At 42.4% G+C, this 20,215-nt stretch overlaps 2 protein-coding genes across 3 annotated transcripts; both read right to left on the reverse strand.

The window, feature by feature from the left end:
• Positions 1-7,948: 7,948 nt before the first annotated feature.
• LOC133969457 (ATP-sensitive inward rectifier potassium channel 1-like) lies at positions 7,949-11,785 on the reverse strand. Of its 2 annotated transcripts, XM_062405958.1 has the most exons (3): positions 11,462-11,785; positions 9,846-9,889; positions 7,949-9,749 (listed from the first exon to the last, which is right to left on the reverse strand). In XM_062405958.1, exon 3 carries the CDS (start codon positions 9,740-9,742, stop codon positions 8,630-8,632), a length of 1,113 nt encoding a protein of 370 aa, XP_062261942.1. In that variant the 5' UTR covers positions 9,743-9,749; positions 9,846-9,889; positions 11,462-11,785; the 3' UTR covers positions 7,949-8,629. The 2 variants fall into 2 exon arrangements, with proteins under 2 accessions (XP_062261942.1, XP_062261941.1); XM_062405957.1 differs by lacking the exon at positions 11,462-11,785 and having other exon boundaries at positions 9,846-9,930.
• A 1,821-nt stretch (positions 11,786-13,606) lies between these two features.
• Positions 13,607-20,215, reverse strand: foxred1 (FAD-dependent oxidoreductase domain containing 1). The gene is made up of 11 exons (XM_062405954.1): positions 19,880-20,215; positions 19,081-19,301; positions 18,276-18,386; positions 17,707-17,825; positions 17,479-17,573; positions 17,210-17,311; positions 16,966-17,042; positions 16,060-16,220; positions 14,744-14,873; positions 14,538-14,642; positions 13,607-14,293 (listed from the first exon to the last, which is right to left on the reverse strand). Exons 1-11 carry the CDS (start codon positions 20,034-20,036, stop codon positions 14,039-14,041), a joined length of 1,533 nt encoding a protein of 510 aa, XP_062261938.1. The 5' UTR covers positions 20,037-20,215; the 3' UTR covers positions 13,607-14,038.

The raw sequence follows: 20,215 nt of genomic DNA on the forward strand, positions 1-20,215 counted from the left end.
AGCTGATGGATTCCGTTAAATAAGTGTCCGATAATAAGCTGCTGCTGAAACTGTAGATTCTGGCTCCGTCAACAGAAACATCTTTGAGTCTTAGTTTTTTCTTTACCTGAGATAAGTTATTCCAAAAAAATTCAAAAACCAGACTGTGGATTTGAATTAATTAAAAAAAAGCTATCGAGCCCCCGTCCCCCTGGTGTTATTTTAAATGTAATCATATTTTTATACTTCAAACTGGAGGATGTGAAGCACATGGTTGTGAAGCACATCGACAGGAAGAACAAACTCTGGGTGTTGGATGTGTCATCAAAGTGAACAATGGAATCAATAACGTGTTTGTTTTGTGTGAACTCCTCCATCGACTGAGGGGAAAAGCTTCCCACTCGGATCCTGGGGTGAAGAACAATGGGTTTTTAGATTGAAGGTGAAACAAAGACGTTCTGTTGGAGCAGAGCAGGACGTATTTATTAATGAGTCCCAGACTGTAACCTGTCAGTAGTGTTTCCTGTGTTGTGTGTGTGTGTGTGTGTGTCTGTGTGTGTCTGTGTGTGTGTCACCGTCACAGGAGATTACCCAGAGCCCTCTGCCTTCTTGTGCGATTTCAGCGAACAGTGTTGCCGCTCACACATCCGTGAGCCGTTTTATTTATTCATGTAAATCCTATTTTAAATGGCTGACTTCAAAGATCCTTGTTTACCGTGCTAAATGAGGAGCTGCGTCTCCTTCACAGAAGCAGTCGGTGTTTTTTTTATTATTATTTTTTTATTATTTCTGTCCCCAAACTGAGATGCAGAGTGATGTGGAATTTAATCTCTATGAGAAAAAGCCCACAGCCGAACGTCTTCCTCTCTCTCGTTATCCGTCCTGCAGCGTTTAAAGGGAAAAGCTCTGGATTGTAGTTGTAATGGGTCGGCTCTCAAACACACATTTAGCTCATTAATAACTCATATAAGTGCATGCTTACTACATCTCGACAAAGTACATGAAAATGCCTTTTACAGGCCAGTGCCCAGTTACATAAATACAAAAATACTTTCATATCTCTACTGTAAAGAAAGATTGCTCTGATTTGAACATCTGTCATTTTTCTCGTAGGGAAATATCTTGATGAGTTTTGAAGTGGATGTCAAAGCTCTGAGGATTTTTCTTTAAAGCGTGCTTCCGTTTTATTTTTTATTTTTGGTTGATATTTAAAAGTTTTCGTCAGAGTTTCTATCAGATATCGCTCAGAAAGTCGACTGCTGAGATCTGTGGATGTTGTTTCTTCAGCTCTGCGTCTTCTGGAACCACGAGGTGAGAATTTGAATAAAATTAAAACCCAGGCTTTGTGTTTCCTCACAGATCTCAGCAGTTAGACTGGTGATGATGGTACAGCTGATAAAAAAACAATGTCTACAACTTCTTTAAAGACAAAAGGGAAATAAACTTCCTGTTTGAACAAGATGCAAATGTGCCAAAAAATGAGTTTTGTAACTTTTAAAAACCCAGCGGAGGCTTTTTTTGATATGTTTTGTTTTTCTTTCTTGCGGACTGGATAAAAGTTTTCTCTTCTTCTTCTTGAGTTCAGTTTGTATTGTTTTCATTTCACGCCTCCGCCTTTGTTTACAGTCTGTCTATAAATCAGTGAAGGATGCCTCACCTTCTTTTTTTAACGTGCACACTTTTAATTCAACAGAATCCTTGAGGCTTTCTTGCAGGTCCCTTAAAGGAATTGGTTTAGCATAAAGACTGGGGGGGGGAAGCATTAGCCCATTATTAGTCTTCAGAGTAATCGAGGCTCGAGGTGATGATGTTTCCTGCAGAGAGAACCACGCTACCTGCTTCTATTCAGTCTTTATGCTACAACAGCTGATGGCTGCAGCTTCAGAAGTTTGGATGTAACTGGGCACGGGCTCCGACTCATCATGCAGTTCTGTGTCCACTCAGGGTCTTCAGGGGAGAAATCAAAGTGCAGTGCGGCTTCTTTAGTTAAATGAACGTGTCACACACACACACACACACACACACACCTTCACAGGTTCATGTCAGAGTCTTTAGCATCAGATCAGTGAAAAACTTCAACATTCCATTGTTGCATTGAGATTTGACCGGTAATAGAACAATAATACAAAGTTGAAACTGTCTTTTCAGTTTATTTTACTTATCCTGATTTTTACAGCTTATTCCCTGCAAACTTTACATAAGTATGTAAAAGTCACCAGGCGGTGGAGGATATTCTTACATTAATTAGTTTATTTACAAGGTGGAAGTGAAGAAACTGTTTTTGCTGCAGTTAATACTCACTGGGTTCAGTTTTTAGTAAAGAAGTTATTGATGAGCTGCCTCATTTCTTACTCTTCCATCCATCATCCACACACTTTATCCTGATGTTGGCTGAGAGTCATTTTCTAATTTCAATTAAAGACTTTGGATTTACAACCAAATACCAGAGAAAGTTTCCAGGAAATGAACTTCAACACAGGACCTGTAAAGTTTTCTTTTTACAGAGCTGTCTGAAATCTCCTGAAGCAGAATTCATTGTGTTCAGACCTGAACACTAGTTTGAAATATCCTCCGACTGTAAAGTGCTTGTTTCTGCGACTGTGCTTCTGTTCGTTCAGTGAGTTCTATTGTGTCTCTCTCTCTTTATCAGGGACTCGACCCAGCAGCCTTCTCAATACTAAAAAAGAAATAAACACAGTAATAAAATAGATAAATGAATGTGGCCTTTTAGAATAAGACATCTTTAAATACAGTCCACATGAAGGAGCCGTGGCTGCAGGCGCTCATACCAGGTGACTCTGAACCGTGTCTCAGCCGATCAGCAAAGCAGTGACTGAACACGAGCTAATAATATCCAACTCATTTCTGTTCATGTGTGTGGAGCCGCATGAGCTCGAGTGTCGAGCTGCAACGACACGACATGGGACTAGACGCACATGGACGTCAAAACCTTTCAGAATAAAATGTCAATTTGTGAAAATCTCTGAAGCAAACATTTGAATGCATTGTTTTTTCTGATCATGTGATCACTGGCTGGTTTTAACTGTCTTTTCAAATTAAAAATGATGGTTATTTAAACTGCAGGGGCCTCGTATGTTAATTTCTTTGAGGGTTTACAACAAAGAAATAGTGGATTCCTGAAACTGGAGGATTTCCGTGTGACAGCCCTGATGATTAAAACACTTCTTATGCATAAAGCTATTATTAATTCATGTTAAAGGACAAAGTGGCACAAGGCCTCCGGAGTCTGTTGCGTCTCTAACAGGACGTCTATAGAGAGAAAATGTTCATCTATGTATGCTCTACACATCACTGCTGTTATATGTGGGTTACATGATGATTACATGACTGTAATGTGTTGTGACGGCTGCTCTGACTCACAATCAGTGACCTAAACAAGCTTTTATACAAATTCTTCAACCGAAATGAAGCTTATTATTATATTTCTCAACCTTACACTGAACAATGCGACAACTGCAGCGCTGTTACACAAACACGGGTGAATAACACTGGAGATAATGTTGTATTTATTAGTTGTGTTGTGCGTCACGATAAGTTAAGTAGGTTAGAAATACACAGGAGAAGTCAAATGTACCTCGGAGCTGAACCGAAGCAGCAGAGCAAACATCTTAAATATGAATTAAAATAATGTCACTGCTAAGTAGCACATAACAAATGTGTTCAACATGAGGGTTGGGATCCCAGAAGTGGTCACAGTAGGGATTTGAGGGGGTCGAGAGAGAGATAAAGGGGAATTCTACAGATTGTGAGTTTGTCTGTTTGTTGTGCAGAGTGCAGGGAGGAGCGTGTTGTGATCACATGCTCCCGACCGGCCGTCACACACTTGGATTCATTTCTGGCATGACAGAAATTGTTAATGAGTCGTCTTCAGGCTCTGGCACAGTCGAAGTTCAGTCACGACTCAACTCTCCAAACTCCAAACACACATGAAGGTGAAGCCAGGAGATGTTGACGTGTTATATAGTCTGTAAGGATAGAGGCCAGGCTTGTGGAGCAGATGGTCAATGGTTCCTCCTCCTCCTCCTCCTGTTAGAGAGCAGCTCCAGACGCAGTTTTCTGTCGAAGCCCGAGAGAATAAACTAAGAGAACCTGATGTGGAACCTGCGCGTAGACAAACTCTGAGACCTCAGAGGTTCCGATTCCTCAGAGTCCCTGTGGTTGAGCCGAGAACTTGACAACACTCTACATTTAAATAAGACACAGCCATCTCTAGTAATCCTGCTCGTTATCCCCTTCTTCTCCTGAGGGAATCTATAAAGCTTGAGGCCGAACGTTGCATTGGTTGAGATTTACAGAGGTAATAACTGTTCCATTGGGAAAAGAATAAAAGTCTTTATCTGACTGGCAGCAGGTGGGAGACTGGAAGGTCACTGCTTCGTATATAAGTGGTCCAGCTGGTGGTGGTGGTGGTGGTGGGGGGGGCTTGGGGGGATCCTGACTGGTCACAAACCTCCTCCGTTATCTGTGAAGTGCAATAAAACCACTTTGTACAGAAGGTTTCCGATTTGATTTCAGCTTTGTGAGTCGTGTAGGGGGAAAAAATGATGTTTTGATTAAATAAATGTTTGTGTGTGTGTTTGAAGAGCATCATGTGCAGGCGGGCGTCTCCCTGGGGACGTTTTTTAAGTCAGTCTGTCGGACGCAGCTGAGGGAAAATGATGCTAAAATATTAATATGGAGTACATTAGGCCATACTCTGCTTCTGTGGGTGGTGGAGACGCTGCTAAACCACGAATCTGATGAACATCTCTGCTGGCGTCTGACCAGCTGCTCCACTGAGACAATGCCGTGGAGGAGGTTGTGCAACATTTTCTTCTTCTGTCTCCGAAACGACAGGATGTTAAAATGTCAGAATCTCTCGGCGGTCGTCGCATCTGGAGTTTTAGTGCGAGGACGGAACAAAGTAAACACAGCTGCTTCGCTCGCTTCAATCCAACCTGGGACTTTAAAGCTTTATCTTTTCAGCCTTGATACTGGTGTTGACTCTGCAGGGTGGCAACTGGTCTGACAGGGGAAATATATCAGGAAGTATTGGATGGAAACTTTCTCCAGTAAATTCAAGGTCCCCAGAGGATGATCCTGCTGAGCTTTGGGGCTTCGAGGTTGGAGACGTGACAGAAACCATCTTTGAGCAGAAAGGATTTGACGTGTCCCATCTGCTGACATGAAGAAGAAAAAAAGTCTCCTCCCTTAATGAAAGGTGGCTCCATTAGCGCCACTTATTAATTATTAATCATTTAACAGCTATTAGCTTCACTGTAATCATACAAAAGCAGATGTCGTCTAGTATTTTAATTCATCACCTGATGCTACTGAAAAAAGATGTTCCCTCATGAATAATGTTTGAATGTTGACTTGCTTTTAATTTCTCGTGAAGTCACATTTGAACGTCCATGGTTCCACGAGCTGAATAAAACACAGATAAATTCACTTTCTGCCGGGAAAGTTCTTTAACACTTGACATGTGAGATAATTTCCATATGATGCACGTATGGATCCAGAAGTCGTCAATAAAATACATTTGTCCGATCGAACTCGTCCAGTTTGTCACCAGCTGAAATCCAACTGAGAGAATAAATGTGGTTTCACAAACAAGAATTATATATTAAACTTTTAATATATAAAACCATTTGTCCCACTAAGTTTGTAAGAACTCTGATGGAATACGAGTTAAACCAAACTAATAATTTAAGTAAAAAATGTATTATGGTATATGATGAATATTCAGGATTAAAATGGATAAGATTCTTCTTGACTTTTCAGATATTACTGTTCAGTTGCATTTTCTATTTGCAAACTATCACATATCGTAAACTTCTTTTCTTCTTTTTTTGAACTAGATAAGTTTTACTTTACTTCAGAATTCATGGCTGCATGTCTGAGATGTGAAATCTCAGCAAGTTGCATGTTTCTATGCTAAAAAATATAAAGAGAATTTCTCGGGCAGAACCTCAGAGGAGACACAGCAAGATGCAAATGTCAGTGGTTCTCAAAGGGCAACCTGGAATTTACTTTTGCTCGGTGTTGATGGAAGCATGAGGATGAATGCAAAGGTATACTGGAATATTTCAAGTGTTCAGATTAATTCACAGTTCGTCATTCAGCAGGAAAATGACCCTGAACAAACATGAGCTGTATAGAGCTTCTCAGGGTGAAGAGGTGGAATGTCCTCGACTGGACGAGTCTCTAATATCTACAAGTCTGCAAAATATATAGATTGTGATGATTTTTTATTTAATTAAAACTATAATTTACGTTTTCCTCTTCCTCTCGTTGGCTCTTCTGGACCGACCATCCATCCTCCAGACGTCCTCATGTGAACCTGCTCTCCTGCCTCTTCTTTCCCACCCACTCACTCTTAAACCGCCCGTCTCCACCAGCTCTTCATCAGATCGTCTCCTCGTGTTCCTTCATGCTTCTGCCGCCTCATGCATCTGTTTTTAAACCTCGTCCTCTTGAGGAACCATCTAAGTTCCCTCACTGCGTCTTCCTGCTGCTTCCACCAGCTCTGTTACAAATATATCTCCCACTCTGCCTTTTCCACATTGACGTTAACCGACTCAAATTACAGCCCAGGCCCTTTAATGTAGAATCCATTATTTTATTTCAGTTTCATTGTGTGGAGGCTCGGAGCCTGAGAATGGGGCCTGTGTGTTTATCATCTCCATCTCGGGGGGATAGAGTGTGATTGTGATCAGTGAATCCAGCCTCTGGCTCCTTCAGATTAAAAAACGCTGCTGAACCCATCGCTCAGTCCTCTCATCTTCATCTTCATTTTTTATTTCCCCTCCTCAGCTGCTCTGACTCTCTGAGCCGATCCCCCTCAACACTTCTCTTCATTGTTATGCAGATGAAGCCCAGTTAACTCGCCTCTGTAAATCCAAATGGGATGACAGCCATTTCAGAATAAATTTAAAGTGCTGGAGCCTTAAAGGAACGACCTACCTCAACAACACACAGAGACACACAGCTGTTAAGTAACCTGGTCCTTCACTGTTGTCGCATCAGGACCGGTTGTGTTTCTGCCAGTCAGTTCACTGAAGGGCACTGGGGGGCACTGGCACCTTTTCTCACATGAGTGATTACGTGGAAGCTGCTGCTGGCAGAACTGGGACAATTTGGGGAAAAAAAACTGGATTAATTGTTCATTATTACATTTTCAGGGTAATTCCAGTAAATCACAGCAGCGCTCCGATGCTCTCTAGTGGCCGGAGAGGACAGGAGACATATTCAGGATCATGATTTGAATCAATGTTGTTATTTGAAAAGGTTTTAAAGCTCTAAAGTTCCGAAAACACATGACTTCTCCCACACGGTCCATCGCTGCTGCTCCTCTTTTCAGCCTCTGTCTGAAACACTTGGTTTTAGCTCCTGTCTCTTTAATGATGCGTTCAATTACAGAATGACTTCACACCCGATCAACCCGAGTTGATGGCGTCCCAGTTGCACGGGAACAACGTTTAAACGACACACTTATTGACAGAAGTGTTGATAAACAATAAATACTACAGTGTTGACTACTGTTGATTTGCAGAGGGGCCTTCTTGAATTTCAAAGTCAGGGGTAGTGAAGTTTGTTCACCACCCCGTTACAATACGAGAAGGGGTCGAAAACTCAGAGCTCTGTCGTTTGATGGAACATGGCGTAAAGCGGTGTTCAGTGTCTTTCCCAAGGACACTCCGCCCCCTCAGCCACAGCCGCCCCCGCTCTGCTCTGATTGGTCCGTATTCAGCCCTGAGTGTGGAACGTGCTGATGGTTGTCAAGCTGTAACTCGCTGCAACTTCTCATTTTCCAACAAGTCACAGCCTTGACTCCTCTGCTTCACATCCACCCACTGTGATTTGATGATTATTTTGCAGCACAGTACAGTCTGTGCCGCTCGCTGTCACATTCTGTTCTCAATCGTTCAGAATCAAACTCGAAAAATACATTTTTTTGATTATTCTCGATCATCCATTTATTTTGTGTTTCAGATTCCCACCTCACCGACTACAGACGTTATCCCTGAGAGGTTTCGGTTTTACACAACATGTTCTACAAGCTGTAGACTGGTCACAATTCAAATCATCGCATGTGCAGCAGCTACATTCACAGTTTCCTAATTATCAAGGCACACGAGCTGAATCGACACGACAAGAAATAAAAACAGAAAAACATCACGTTAAGCAAATCAGGAGGAAAAATTTGAAAACTCTAAAGTCCTGTCCTCACTTCCTTTGTCCTCACTCAGCCTGTGTAGTGAACAGATTTTCATTATAAAAGGCTCAGGCCCCTAATCTTCTCGAGTAGTACCCACTGTGCCATCCAGTATTCCCCCCCCCCCCCCTTTCATTGTCTACACATCAGAACTTCAGGCTCCAGCTTCCACACGTTACCTTCACACAGTCACAAGTCCCACAAAGATGCTTTGATTGAAATGAGCAGCTTAGCTCTCGCTCACGTCTAAATTGATTTTTTATTCCAGACGGTTAAACAGCCTTGAATGTTTTTTTCAAAAAGAGTCGACAGTGATTCTGAAGACCTCGTAGAATCGATTCCTCCCCACGCGGCTTGACTAACTGTGAAACTTGGCCAAAGAGGGAAGTGACAGACACTTTCCCACATCCCAAAATACTTTCCCCCTACTCTTCACATTTTCGTGATGTCCACAAAGTCGTTGAGGTCGATCACCTGAAAGCCCAGGTTGTCGATGCCGCCCTTCTGCTGGCTGTGGCTGTTGTGGTTCTTCTGGTCCACATCGCTGTCGAAGCAGTGGACGCAGTGCGGCGTGGTCACCCGGACACTCTTGGAAAAGTTTGAGAAATCCACGTGGTACTTTCCGGTCTTGGTGCGGGAGATGATGGGCAGGAAGCTGTAGCCCCATTGGATCTCCTGCGGGATGTAGGAGGTCCGGACTTGGCAGGAGGAGCTGGTGGACTCGGCCGTGCCATCCAGGAACACCACCAGCTCGAACTCCTGCAGGGGGAGGGTGTCGGCTGAGAGCTCGTAGAAGGGACTCGACGCGTTGATCATGTGGTATAGGGTCAGAGGGCAAACGAAAAACAAGTTGTCCTTGCCAGCGTCGACCATGAAGTCGATGTCCACCTGGTCCAGAATGATGGTCTCTCCGTCCGGCGTGGTCGTGGTCCTCAGCAGCTTGCCGTATATTTGGCTGCCGATTAACAAGGTCTTCCGCAGGTTGGCCACGCGGATCAGGAGGCACAGACTTTCTTTCTTCAGGCAGATGACGGCTGTTTTGCTGAAGGTCACCGTCTTTGCCCGTTTTTTGGGCGACGAGATCTTGGCCATGACGACGCCGCACATGAAGCAGTTGATGAAGAGTCCGATTAGAGACTGGGCGACAAGCAGAGCCACCGCGCTGGCACAGTGACCCGTCAGCGTCCTGCCCCCGTACCCTATGGTGGTTTGGGTCTCCAGGGAGTAGAGGAAAGCCGTGGTGAGCCCGTTAACATTGTCTATGCACCGCATGTGCCCATCTGTGCTGTTCTGTTCGGTCAGGTCCCCGTTGCTCTCTGCGATCCAGTACCACAGCAGGCTGAAGATGAACCAGCTCCCCGTGAAGGAGGCCACGAACAGGAGGAAGACGAAGCGCCAGCGGATCTCCACAGAGGTGGTCCAGAAGTCCACCAGGTACGCAAAGTGGTTGCTGTACTTGATGTTGCCGAACTCAATGTTGCAGCGCCCATCCTTAGTGACCAGGCGGGATTTTCCACTTTGGTGTCCATGGAGCAGCCGCAACATCTTGGAGCTGCAGGGAGCAAACGCAGGAGATGGTTCAGAGCATCGAACAGTCGACCAAGTTTTAACAATTTGGCTCGGGGGGGGGGGGGGGGAGGGGACTTACAATCTCACAAAATACGACTCCTTGCTTCTGTAATGTTTCGGTTTCTGGGAATACAAATAAAACAGAATAAACATGTTTCACACCGTTTCATTATAAATTCGATAACAATGGCCGAACAGTTGAGCCGGAGGAATTTGTTTGTGTTGTTTTTGGATGGATTTGCGTCCCTGTACCTTTAAGGATTAGCTTTACAGATTAAAACCGACGATAATAAAATTCAGTTCATGAAACTTCATTTTCTCCAAAAACACACAAATGAGTCACACTGTCACTTTGAGTCCCTTCCACTTTCCACAGTTACACCGAATGTTTTTTCCTCCACATAATAGTCCCAGATAAATGTACCTTATTCCCGTCTGAGTGACTTTAAAATCTTTAATTTTCTGATTTTAACCTTGATTTCACTTTCATATCTCGTGTATTTATTGATGATGTATTGTGAGGTGTCCTTGGGTGTGTGGAAAAAGGACGTGAAATAGTAAGTGTTATTGTTGTGACCTGTTTTCTAAAGAGTTGAGTTCGATCCTCTCGGGGCTGAATGTCACAGACAGATCTGGGACGTCAGAAAGAATTGATGCTCTAATACTGTCTAAGTTTTGTTCTTTATACATTATTTATTAACAAACAGAAAACTACGCAGCAGGTTTAGGCCTAATCGCAAACCGACTCTGAGGGAAACACTGTCAGAACATTTGATTACATAACCCTGGAGTTTAGCTTGAAAATGTGACGGTTCAGTTGTTTGTATTTTTCCAACAACACGTCTCAGCTCCAGGCGTCTGAACGTTGGAGCGATTAATGGGTGACATGGGTTCACATGTGAGGAATAAGAATCCAGAGCATGAAAATGAGCACAGCACTGAACACGTGACGTTAAATCTAATTTCCCCTTTTTCCAGTCATTACAACAGAAGCACTGTGAGTTTGTTTAGTACAGAGCAGTGAAAGGAAAGATTGATAAATGTATTTGAGTTATAATGTGTGTTCTGTACAGTGTGAACCATGTCTCTCTGAGTCACTTACATAACAGCCACTGATCAGATTCATATTCTAGAAATTTGAAAAAGTTCAGAACTGAAGTAATGAATTTTGCACAAAGTTTATCGCACTTTAATAATAATCTTATTGATAAAGTGTTTTTTTTAATCAGTTAATAACTGTCTGCACTGTTCAAAGTGTCTGATCCCACAATAGTTGAAGTAACTTAATAAACTAACTAACTCAAATCCTTGTTATGTCCTCGTTTAGCCTCTTTATATCTTTTTAGTCTTTATTAAATGTTGTCGAAGTCTCTTTGTGCTTCTGCTGTCCCACCCCCCCCGTGATTAAGCTTAAATAATGTTGTTCAGAAATGTTGTTGCCAACACAGTTTCTTTGTATTTCTCATACACAAAAGTTCCATTTGACATTCAGCTGTAGACCACAGTGAGGAATTCTCTTAATTAGTTAAAATGTTAAAGGAACTTTCCTCTAAGCAGCTTTAAATACTTCAGTAAAGACAATCCTGTTTAAAATGAGACTAAATGCACAGATATCACAAATACTTCAAAACTCACTCTGAGTGTAACAAGAGAAAAGTTGTTCAGCCTCAGTTGAGAAGTTTGGTTTGAACGTACCTGGGAACTGAGGCCATGCACCACACTGCTCACTGCAGCTCTGCTGGAACTTCTCCTTTCTGTTCAGCAAGTGGCCGTGGAGGCGTTGGAAAGATTTTAATCCACAGTGAAATTCCCTAATCCCAGCCACATGCCACCATGTACACTGCCTCCATCCAGACACAGGGACCAGCCACAGAGCTGCCAGGGGACAAGTTGTGTCTGACTGGCAGAGCGACACCCGGCATTACTCCACTGAAACCAGTGAATTCACCATGATGGAGTCCTGGTGAGGACGGCTGCTGCAGAAAATGTTGTGGAAGTTTGGGGAGAAAAGCCTCCAGAGCTTTTGTGTGGCGGAAGGTGACTCCATTGAAGGGGCTAACGTTGCCGGTGGAGCACCCATGCTGTTTTTGTTTTCAACCCTGAGAACATTTGGGATTTGCATCGGGCCTCACAAAGAAATCCCTCAATTGCACCCCCCCCCCCCCCCCCCCCTTGTCCAAACTGGAAGGCTGCCTCACATTTGCATTAAAATGAAGAGCTGCAGGGACCAGATAGTGTCTCATTCTGCCGGCTGCACGAGGAGAATATTTCCCTGATCTGTTATGATATGAAAGAGGCCTCGCAGGGAGAGGATGCCTCCCAGCGATGGACGCAGATGCCACTGATGTGTAAGTGACGGGAAAATTGGATGATTCAAGATGCAGACTGTGTTTGTGCTGAACAGACGGAACTGCAGAGGCTCGGCTGCATCAATCTGAGAGACTGGAGAAACTTTTACAGTCGTCTCAGGTGCAACGTACACAAAAATAACATCAATGATAGATAGATAGATATCTCTTTCTCTTTTAGCAATAAAGAAGGTTTATGATTTTCTCCTCCAAACGTCACTCATACAAGTTTTAAAGGTCAAAAACATTTGATAAAAAAAAGTTTTTTTCAAACTCACTGTTAAATCAGCTTGTGCATAAACGACCAGATGTGATGTGAGTGTAATTGTTCACATACTTGCTGTGTACTGCACGTACCACTGGAGTATTCCACTAGAGTTTCACACCACTGAAGTCAGGATTCTGGTTTTCTATTCTGTAAATAACAAAACATAGTGACGGGTGGGAGGTCACATGTTTATTTCCCCCAATTATTGAATCATCTAAAGGTCATCTTCATGTGTGAGTCTCATTTTCCAATTTGAAAAGCTACTTCTTGGTGCATCTTTAATTTATCATCACGAGTTTAGAATCAGATCTTTTCCAGTAAGTGATTGTTCCTGACTTAGTATCATCACATCTTTTATTAAATCCATGTGTTAAAGGTTGTGATGCTCTGTGCTTGATGCTTGATTTAAAGGAGATCAGCACAGAAATGGCTCCATCTGCTGGAAGGGTCCTGAACAACTAGAATAATCTACAGAACAATTTAAAATGATCTCAGTGAATCTATGTGCACCGACTCGTTAAAATGTCCACAAACCATAACACAAGTTACAAATAACAAATTCTTTATTTTAACATTATCCTCTTGACGACCCAACCACACGTAGAAAAATAAAAGACTCACATCTTATTTGAGCTTCCTGGCAAGAAAATGATAAATAGATAAACAAGGTCATGTATTGTTTCATTCTGTAGATTAGTATTTTATCCGAGGTAAAACAATTAAAGGTTTTGTTTCTAAGTGATTTAAAGCTTTAGTTTTCCCAGATAAAATCAAATAGCAAATTGAAGCATCCACTATTCAAAACACATTATTATATTTAATTCTGAACTTTTTCAAAACTGAACATTCAGGCCACAGAGGATCATCCATCAGGCCTTAGTCTCAAAGGATCAGAATCCAATAATTAAAACCCAAAATAAAATAAAATAAATTCAAATCAGTAAAATATTCCATTGATTTTAAATGGATTAGGAAAAGTAAGTCGGTGAATTACCAATTGGTAAAATATGATGTAACTGTAAACTGTATAACTTTACACTATACAATGTACCTGAATGTAACAAAAATACCTTGGAGTATAATATAAATTTACTGTACATTAACGAAGTTTAACAAAAACTGAGTATTGTGAAGCTTTTGTACATGATTGTATTATAAAGAGATACAATATACATATATATATATATATTACATATCGTTCAAGCTGGAAAGTTTGTTCCCCCCCCCCCCCCCCAAGAGGACGACTGAAGAACTTTAAAGAAAAAGGCCTCGTGGTCTCAAACGTAACATGATTGATTGTAGGTACATTACAGTCATCATGTCGTTCTTGGAAAGCCGACCGATTACAAAACATCTTGTAATTTGAAGTCGTGGCTGAGATTTGTGAGCACTGAGGCCGAAGTCAGGTTAAACAAGCCAATAAAATGAGATGGATGTGAATCTGAACAAAACTGAACACTAGAACACTAAAAACAGTTGATATTGGACAGTTTCTGGAACAATATTGATCAGCTGAGAACGATAAACCCAGATTTCAGTAACTCACTTGGAACAAAGTTATCATTACTGAAAAATGTTCACAGCTATGAAAATAAAAAACCAAGGCTGTGATCACTCGTCAGCAGCCGCAGAGCGAGAGGGATCTTTCCAAATCCTCTACACGATGTTCCTCTCCAGCATCGGCTCCTGGTTCAGGATCCGTTTGAAGTTGAATCCACTCAGGTCCAGCGTTTTAAAACCTCCGTCCAGGATCAGCTCGGCCACGGCCCGACCCACGGCGGGCGAGTGCTGCAGGCCGTGGCCGCTGAAGCCCGTGGCGAAGTACATGTTGTTGACCAGAGGGTGGATCCCGATGATGCCGTTCTGGTCGAAGGTGTTGTAGTCGTAGAAGCCGGCCCACGCGCTGGTCACCTGAGGGCGGGCACAAGAGCGGGGGGGCCATAAGTACCAGAAATCTGCCTCCTGGGTTTAATTCTGAAGTAAGTCATGATATTGGAGAGGTAAGTATTGGTAGCACATTTAAATTAAATCTAATATATAAAGTGAAACAAATAGGTTACTATAACAAGAGATGAAAACTGATTTTCTTGGGGATATATGGTACAATTTGTAACTTCGGCCACTAGGGGTCTCTTGATTAAAACGCAGTTTCTACCTTGAGCTTCTCAAAAGCAGGAACCCGATGAGCCAATGGCGGCCAAATCTTTTCCTCAAAGAAACTGTGATCCACGTCTAGATTATTGATATCCGGCTCCTCCGCCTGAGGGGAAAACAAATCATCAAGTCAATTAGATGTTCCATCAAACAGGTTCTTTGGTATGTGTGGAGCAAGTCCAGGAACAAACTGGAGCTGCAACGAACCTCATCTGGTGAAGCACCGGCGATGTAGTTCCCTCCGAGTCCCTCTCTCCTGAAGTACACTCCAGAGTAATCCACCAGGAAGGGGGTGTCCAGACCTGGGCCGTCAGGGCAGTGGAACACATACACGAACCTGGAAACATCCACAGGCTTCAGCATGAAGTCAGATTTGGAGAGAGCCTCACATAATGTGTTTCAAGCTGATGTTCAGTTAATTCAATTTTCGTGGTGGAGTCTTTGGCGTGAAAACGGTCAGAGTTTAAACGCTTCCCCTGAGGTTCTACTCGAGTCTGAGTGAGAGAGTATTTGGCTCCGTGACGCAGCGGGACGAGGATTTACTGAAGCTGGTTTTCGTTCCAAGTGCACAAGTCAAAATGTGTGTGACAATGAGGTCATTATTAATAACTAGAGGGGAAGAGCTCATACTTCCACCAATGGTAACACCCTACGTCTCCATGTTAGAGAAAGGGAAGAAAATATCCTGCTTGTCCCTGCGAACAGACAGAGACACAAACCATAACCTCCTTGGCGAAGGACAAACATTTGTCCTTTGTGGAGTTTTGATCTTTTAAGTCTGTTTTCATTTCGATCATAGTTGTGCTGAGCAGTTTGAGTTTTCACGACATATGGAGGTTATTCAATTTCTCAAAAAGCACAGAGTTTTTAATTAGCTCAAAAAAGGAATTTAAAGCATTTTTTACATCTACAAACTAAATAATCAAATAATCAGATATTGATAATAATGGTTTAAATAATAATGATCGGTACTGCTAAAAAAAAAGTGTCAAATGAAAAATCATAGACCAGTAGTGAAGCCCCCCCGGGTGAAGAACCCCTGGTAAACAGCTGTTTCCTTCAGTTTCCTTCCTTGGAACATGACATAGGTTTTAAATTAGATTTTAAGTTGGTGAACCCAGTGAATCCTGTATAGGGAGAGAACGACATTAAAATTCTCCCTTCATGATTTGGGGCAGTGAATCGCTCTTCATCACTTCCCCTCGCCTCCAGCAGAGTTGTAAGAAACGGTGACTCCGAGGTTGAAGTGCCGACTTAGTGTTGTGTTTGAGAGCTTAGGGGTTCGGATTATTCCTATGCAGTTTATCAAATGTGGAAGTAAACACGCTTGAAATTAAAGCTGACAGCCAGCGCTATAAAGTTGGACAGTTTTCCAATTTACTGGAGCGCACAGTGCAGATGAAACTGCCAGAATACTAATGAGCTGTGCCGAGCCAGGCTCCGACAGCCAAAGGAAACCAGACATTTTGACAGCACCACTCGTTATTTAAAGGGAAAATATAACCATTAAGTCGACGACCAACCTTTTGCGCGGCTCGACTGGCAGAGGAGTTCCAGCCATGGTGCCTTTAGGGCCGGAGCCAATTCCCATCATCTGTGCCAGTTTAGAAGAAAAGGCTCCCGCCGCATTCACCACAATGGCACATTCCACCGGCTGGTACTCCAGGCTGTTCGGCATCTGCACCTGCTCGACACAAGCACACAGCCATCAGTCAGTGTGAAGGTCCTGTGATGGTGACGGTCAAAGATTTGGAGCGATTAAATACTTTTATGTCAAAGAAGCTTTTGTTATTTATTATTAGATGTTAATATGCAAATTAAAAGATCTTCTTATTCCTTTTTAAAATCCCTTACTATTCCTTTAAAAGTCTTTAAGAGCTGTGAAGAATCTGAAATAAGGCAGATTATATATCAGACGATTTATACATCAAAGTAAATGATTGACAGAAAAATAAATCAACAAACAATTCTAATAATCTATAATTCATCAATTATCAAAATCATTTATCAGCCAAAACTTTAACTTAAATATGAATTTTAAGTTTTGGAACTGTTACTTGACTAAAAAAAAAATGTAGGATGATTGTCCCACATCTTTTTTGCTAATATCAATGTTTTTTATTATCCGTATGTTTAGAAAAAATTATTAGATACAGACATAGAATATAAATGAATAACTGGGCCCTAAGGATAAAAGGTGTCAAATCCTGCACAGATTAAAAGGTCGTATTTTAAATGCTAAATAGACCTGTCAATCAATATGAGAGTGACAGCATGTTCCAGTATTTATATAGAACAACCTGGCTGTGCTGTTATATATTAACCTGAGACTTGTGAAAACTGTCAGTGATAAAACTAAATGTTAAATAAACATAAAAACAAAAGTTGTTCAATGACTCAGGATTATAAATTCTCACAGTCCGACTTACTTTCACAGATTTGATTCTCTTCAGAGCCACGTTTTCACCCTCAGGATTCGTCGCCACATTTACGGTATATTTAAAGTCTGTGGAGGAGATGGATGTAGTTAAACTACAAACTCATGCGTCACAGTAAACACAGAAGGGCCTGAGACTGCAGGAGTTGTGTTGAAATCAGTTATTGTTTAACACGTTTGCTCTCTGCCTCTTCGAGATAACTGTGATACTGACAAACTGGAGGCACTAAACCCACCTGTCACTTCTCCACAGCACTGGATGACTCCCATGGAGATGGCCTTCTTCTTGAAGGCGTTCAGCAGAGTCCAGGGGTCGAACCAGCCCTCGTTCTCCAGCCCTGGAAGGAAGGACGAGTGGAAGGGATTGTTAGAGCCGTTGGATGAGTTGATGCATCCACGTATCAGGCGTATTCACTGGGGTTGTGACGTAAGTAAGCTCATGCATAGAATAAGAAGAAGAAAACTACTTCTCATATTGAGGTTTTATAGATTGATTGGCACTCACCATATGAAGCAAGTGCCACCCCGTCTGAGTTTATCCATGGAAACTTCTCCTTAAGTTGTGTGGGAGAGAGAAGTGAAACTTTGGCTCCGGCATACCTGGGATCAGATCATTGGATTAACTGTTAAATTAAAGATTCAAGATTCAATGTTTCTCTATTCGCAGCTTCCCACAAGATGAACCTGATTTCAGTCGCACAGTTCTACCGAATGAAAAGGAGTCAGTCAGCACCTCTGGGTGTTGTAGTTCTTCTCCATGATGTGAGCCACCTTCTCACTGGCCAGGAAGAGGTACCCTGAGTGATTGAACTGCAGGTCCACGGGGTCCTCGTTCATCACGCCCAGGTGCTCCTGAGGGGAGCCAGGGAGGAGACGGACACGGGATCAAAAAGATTTAAACAGCGAGGCAGGGATTCATCATGCAGCCTCCAGCTGATACACAGATACAGTGAGTTCTCCTGAGAGCTGCAGTGAAGGTGGTCCTATAAATAACACTCGTCCTCCGGGTGGTACAGCAAAGACACTACGGTTATTAAAGGAATTATTCAACATTTCATACACGTGTCCATTAAATGTAAGGCAACAACCAACTTAGCTCAACTGAGTTAAGCCTAAGAGGGTTTTGCTCCAAGCTAAACAGCATACCTGCCATTCTACAGTATTTATAATATTGACTGACCCATTTAAGTGTAAATAATAAAATACAGATAATAACTAGGACTAAAAAGAGGACACAATTACAAATATATATACATAACTTGAATGAAATTAATAAACACAAATGCTCGTCTTGTGACCTACATTGACGTTCCTCATGAAGTCTGCAGAGGCCAGGGACAGGAGGATGTTCTCCGGCAGCGAGAACTGCTGTCGGATCCCCCCAGCAGAGAGCACTGTGGAGGCCTGGGAGTACTGGGGAGAAACAGGAGGAGGTGGATGATGAGGAAATGATCATTCCAGAGTTCAGGGATTCCACTTGGGAACTTAACAGGAGATAAAAGCAGTGTTTTGGTAGCATCGCTGCCACCGGAGACAAACAGGACTCATCTCTTTTTAATGTATTTAGTGTTTCTGATATTTCATATGAATATTATCAAATAAATAAAAAACTTTTTTTCTCAATAGCTTCCATATAATTGACCCACTGTCTCTAAAATAATTCCAAATTGTATTAAGACTTCAAACAAGTATGACACAGCAGACTTTTGTGCTTTATTTGAATCTAAATGAAACATTTTATGGAAAACCCCCTTTCTTTTCTCCAATAGACTTAAAGTGTGTGTATATGATTTAAAAGGGCATGTAACAGGATAACGTCTGTGAAAACTGATTGTATAAGACCGTAGATAAATACTGAATGATTAAAGTGATCATAACAAAGACATTTATTATGCACAGTTATATAAGAATATACGTACAGACCCACGTAGTAGCAGATGAATAAATACTGTAGTGTATGAATGAATATGTATTCAGCAGATGTTCTATGACTGGAACATAATACAGTTAAGTATCAGATTAGAGTCAGTGGATCAAGTGACATGTCTGTACTATGATTTTGCTTGTATTGTGGATTAAATGTAACAGCAGGTATTTGGCTCCTCACCGTTGGGTCCTTCTCCACCACCACCACCTTGACCTCTCCCTGCACCCTCTCCTTCTGCTTCAGCCAGTAGGCGATGGACCAGCCCACCACGCCGCCGCCGACGATCACGATGTCGGCCCTCTCCGGGGGGAGGTTGGGGTTGAGCTCGAAGGGGCTCCAGCCGCTGCCTGGAAGAGCCTCCGCCGCCTTCTTCCTCACGGCCGCCAGCTGAGCCTCCAGGTCTGAGCCGGAAAAGTCCAGATTTTACATTCATCCATCTTTAGCTTGAAGATGTTGACTCCCACTTTAGCACCCAACACATTTCTATAATCTTTAGCTGTTGTTCTTCCATTCGGTGCATGTTTTCATCCATGTAATAAAGAATAGACAATAATACACAACTTCACATTCAGAAATCCCATAATTATTAAATGATTTGTTTCCACTCACACATTTTCAACATGTATGTCACAACTGAAACTTTCTCAGAAACTGTTTCGATCCTCTCCACAATTCGGCTTAGATATGATCCTTAAACACTCACTATTTTTAGTTTAATAGGCGACATACGTGTTAATCAGTACAAGGATCAGATGAAATAGTTTGTAATTAAACTAATTAAAACCAGTATTTTAAGATTATATCTATGCCGAATTCAAGAGAGATTCATGACTAGTTGTTAGATTGTTTCACTTGTGAAATACAAGTTGAATTCATGTGTGTAGAAACCAGTCATTGTATAATTTGGGGGTTCCTGAGTGTGAACTTGTTTATTATTGCTGTGTTGAGTAGCCGAACTTTCTGCTCGATGTCCCCGCACCTTTGTAGAAGTCATTCCGCAGAGATGCTCCGGTGTGCAGGCTGTGACGTGGCACTGTTCTCCCCCTCTGCCCCGGGTGCTGTCCTGTCACCGAACCGGAGGAGAGGAGTCCACGAGCGGTCCGCACGTTAGCATGTAGCCTGCGACACGCTAGCATCGCTGCTTTGGGCTAACTAGCTTGCGTGCTTACTAGCTAGCTAACGGCTAGGTGCAGTGTGTGGGCAGGACGGCAGCGGAAAAGGGTGCAAACCACAGAACCGGGATTGAACCCACGACACGAAGCTGCATGTCACTTCTGTGGAAATGTCACATGTGAAATCTGACGCTGAGGTCAAA

This window comes from Platichthys flesus, chromosome 15, assembly GCF_949316205.1.
Source record: "Platichthys flesus chromosome 15, fPlaFle2.1, whole genome shotgun sequence".
NCBI classification, from domain to species: Eukaryota; Metazoa; Chordata; class Actinopteri; order Pleuronectiformes; family Pleuronectidae; genus Platichthys; species Platichthys flesus.

What these genes read in the sequence shown, in the direction of transcription:
- LOC133969457 (XM_062405957.1), bottom strand. Translation starts at nt 9,919, where the DNA reads ATGTTTATTCTGTTTTATTTGTATTCCCAGAAACCGAAACATTACAGA. An exon ending in GAGTCGTATTTTGTGAGATT is followed by an intron (nt 9,750 to 9,845) that starts GTAAGTCCCCTC and finishes TGCTCCCTGCAG; the next exon opens with CTCCAAGATGTTGCGGCTGC.
- foxred1 (XM_062405954.1), bottom strand. Translation starts at nt 20,036, where the DNA reads ATGCTAGCGTGTCGCAGGCTACATGCTAACGTGCGGACCGCTCGTGGA. An exon ending in CCGGTGCTTCACCAGATGAG is followed by an intron (nt 14,643 to 14,743) that starts GTTCGTTGCAGC and finishes TTTTCCCCTCAG; the next exon opens with GCGGAGGAGCCGGATATCAA. An exon ending in CTGCTTTTGAGAAGCTCAAG is followed by an intron (nt 14,294 to 14,537) that starts GTAGAAACTGCG and finishes GCCCGCCCTCAG; the next exon opens with GTGACCAGCGCGTGGGCCGG.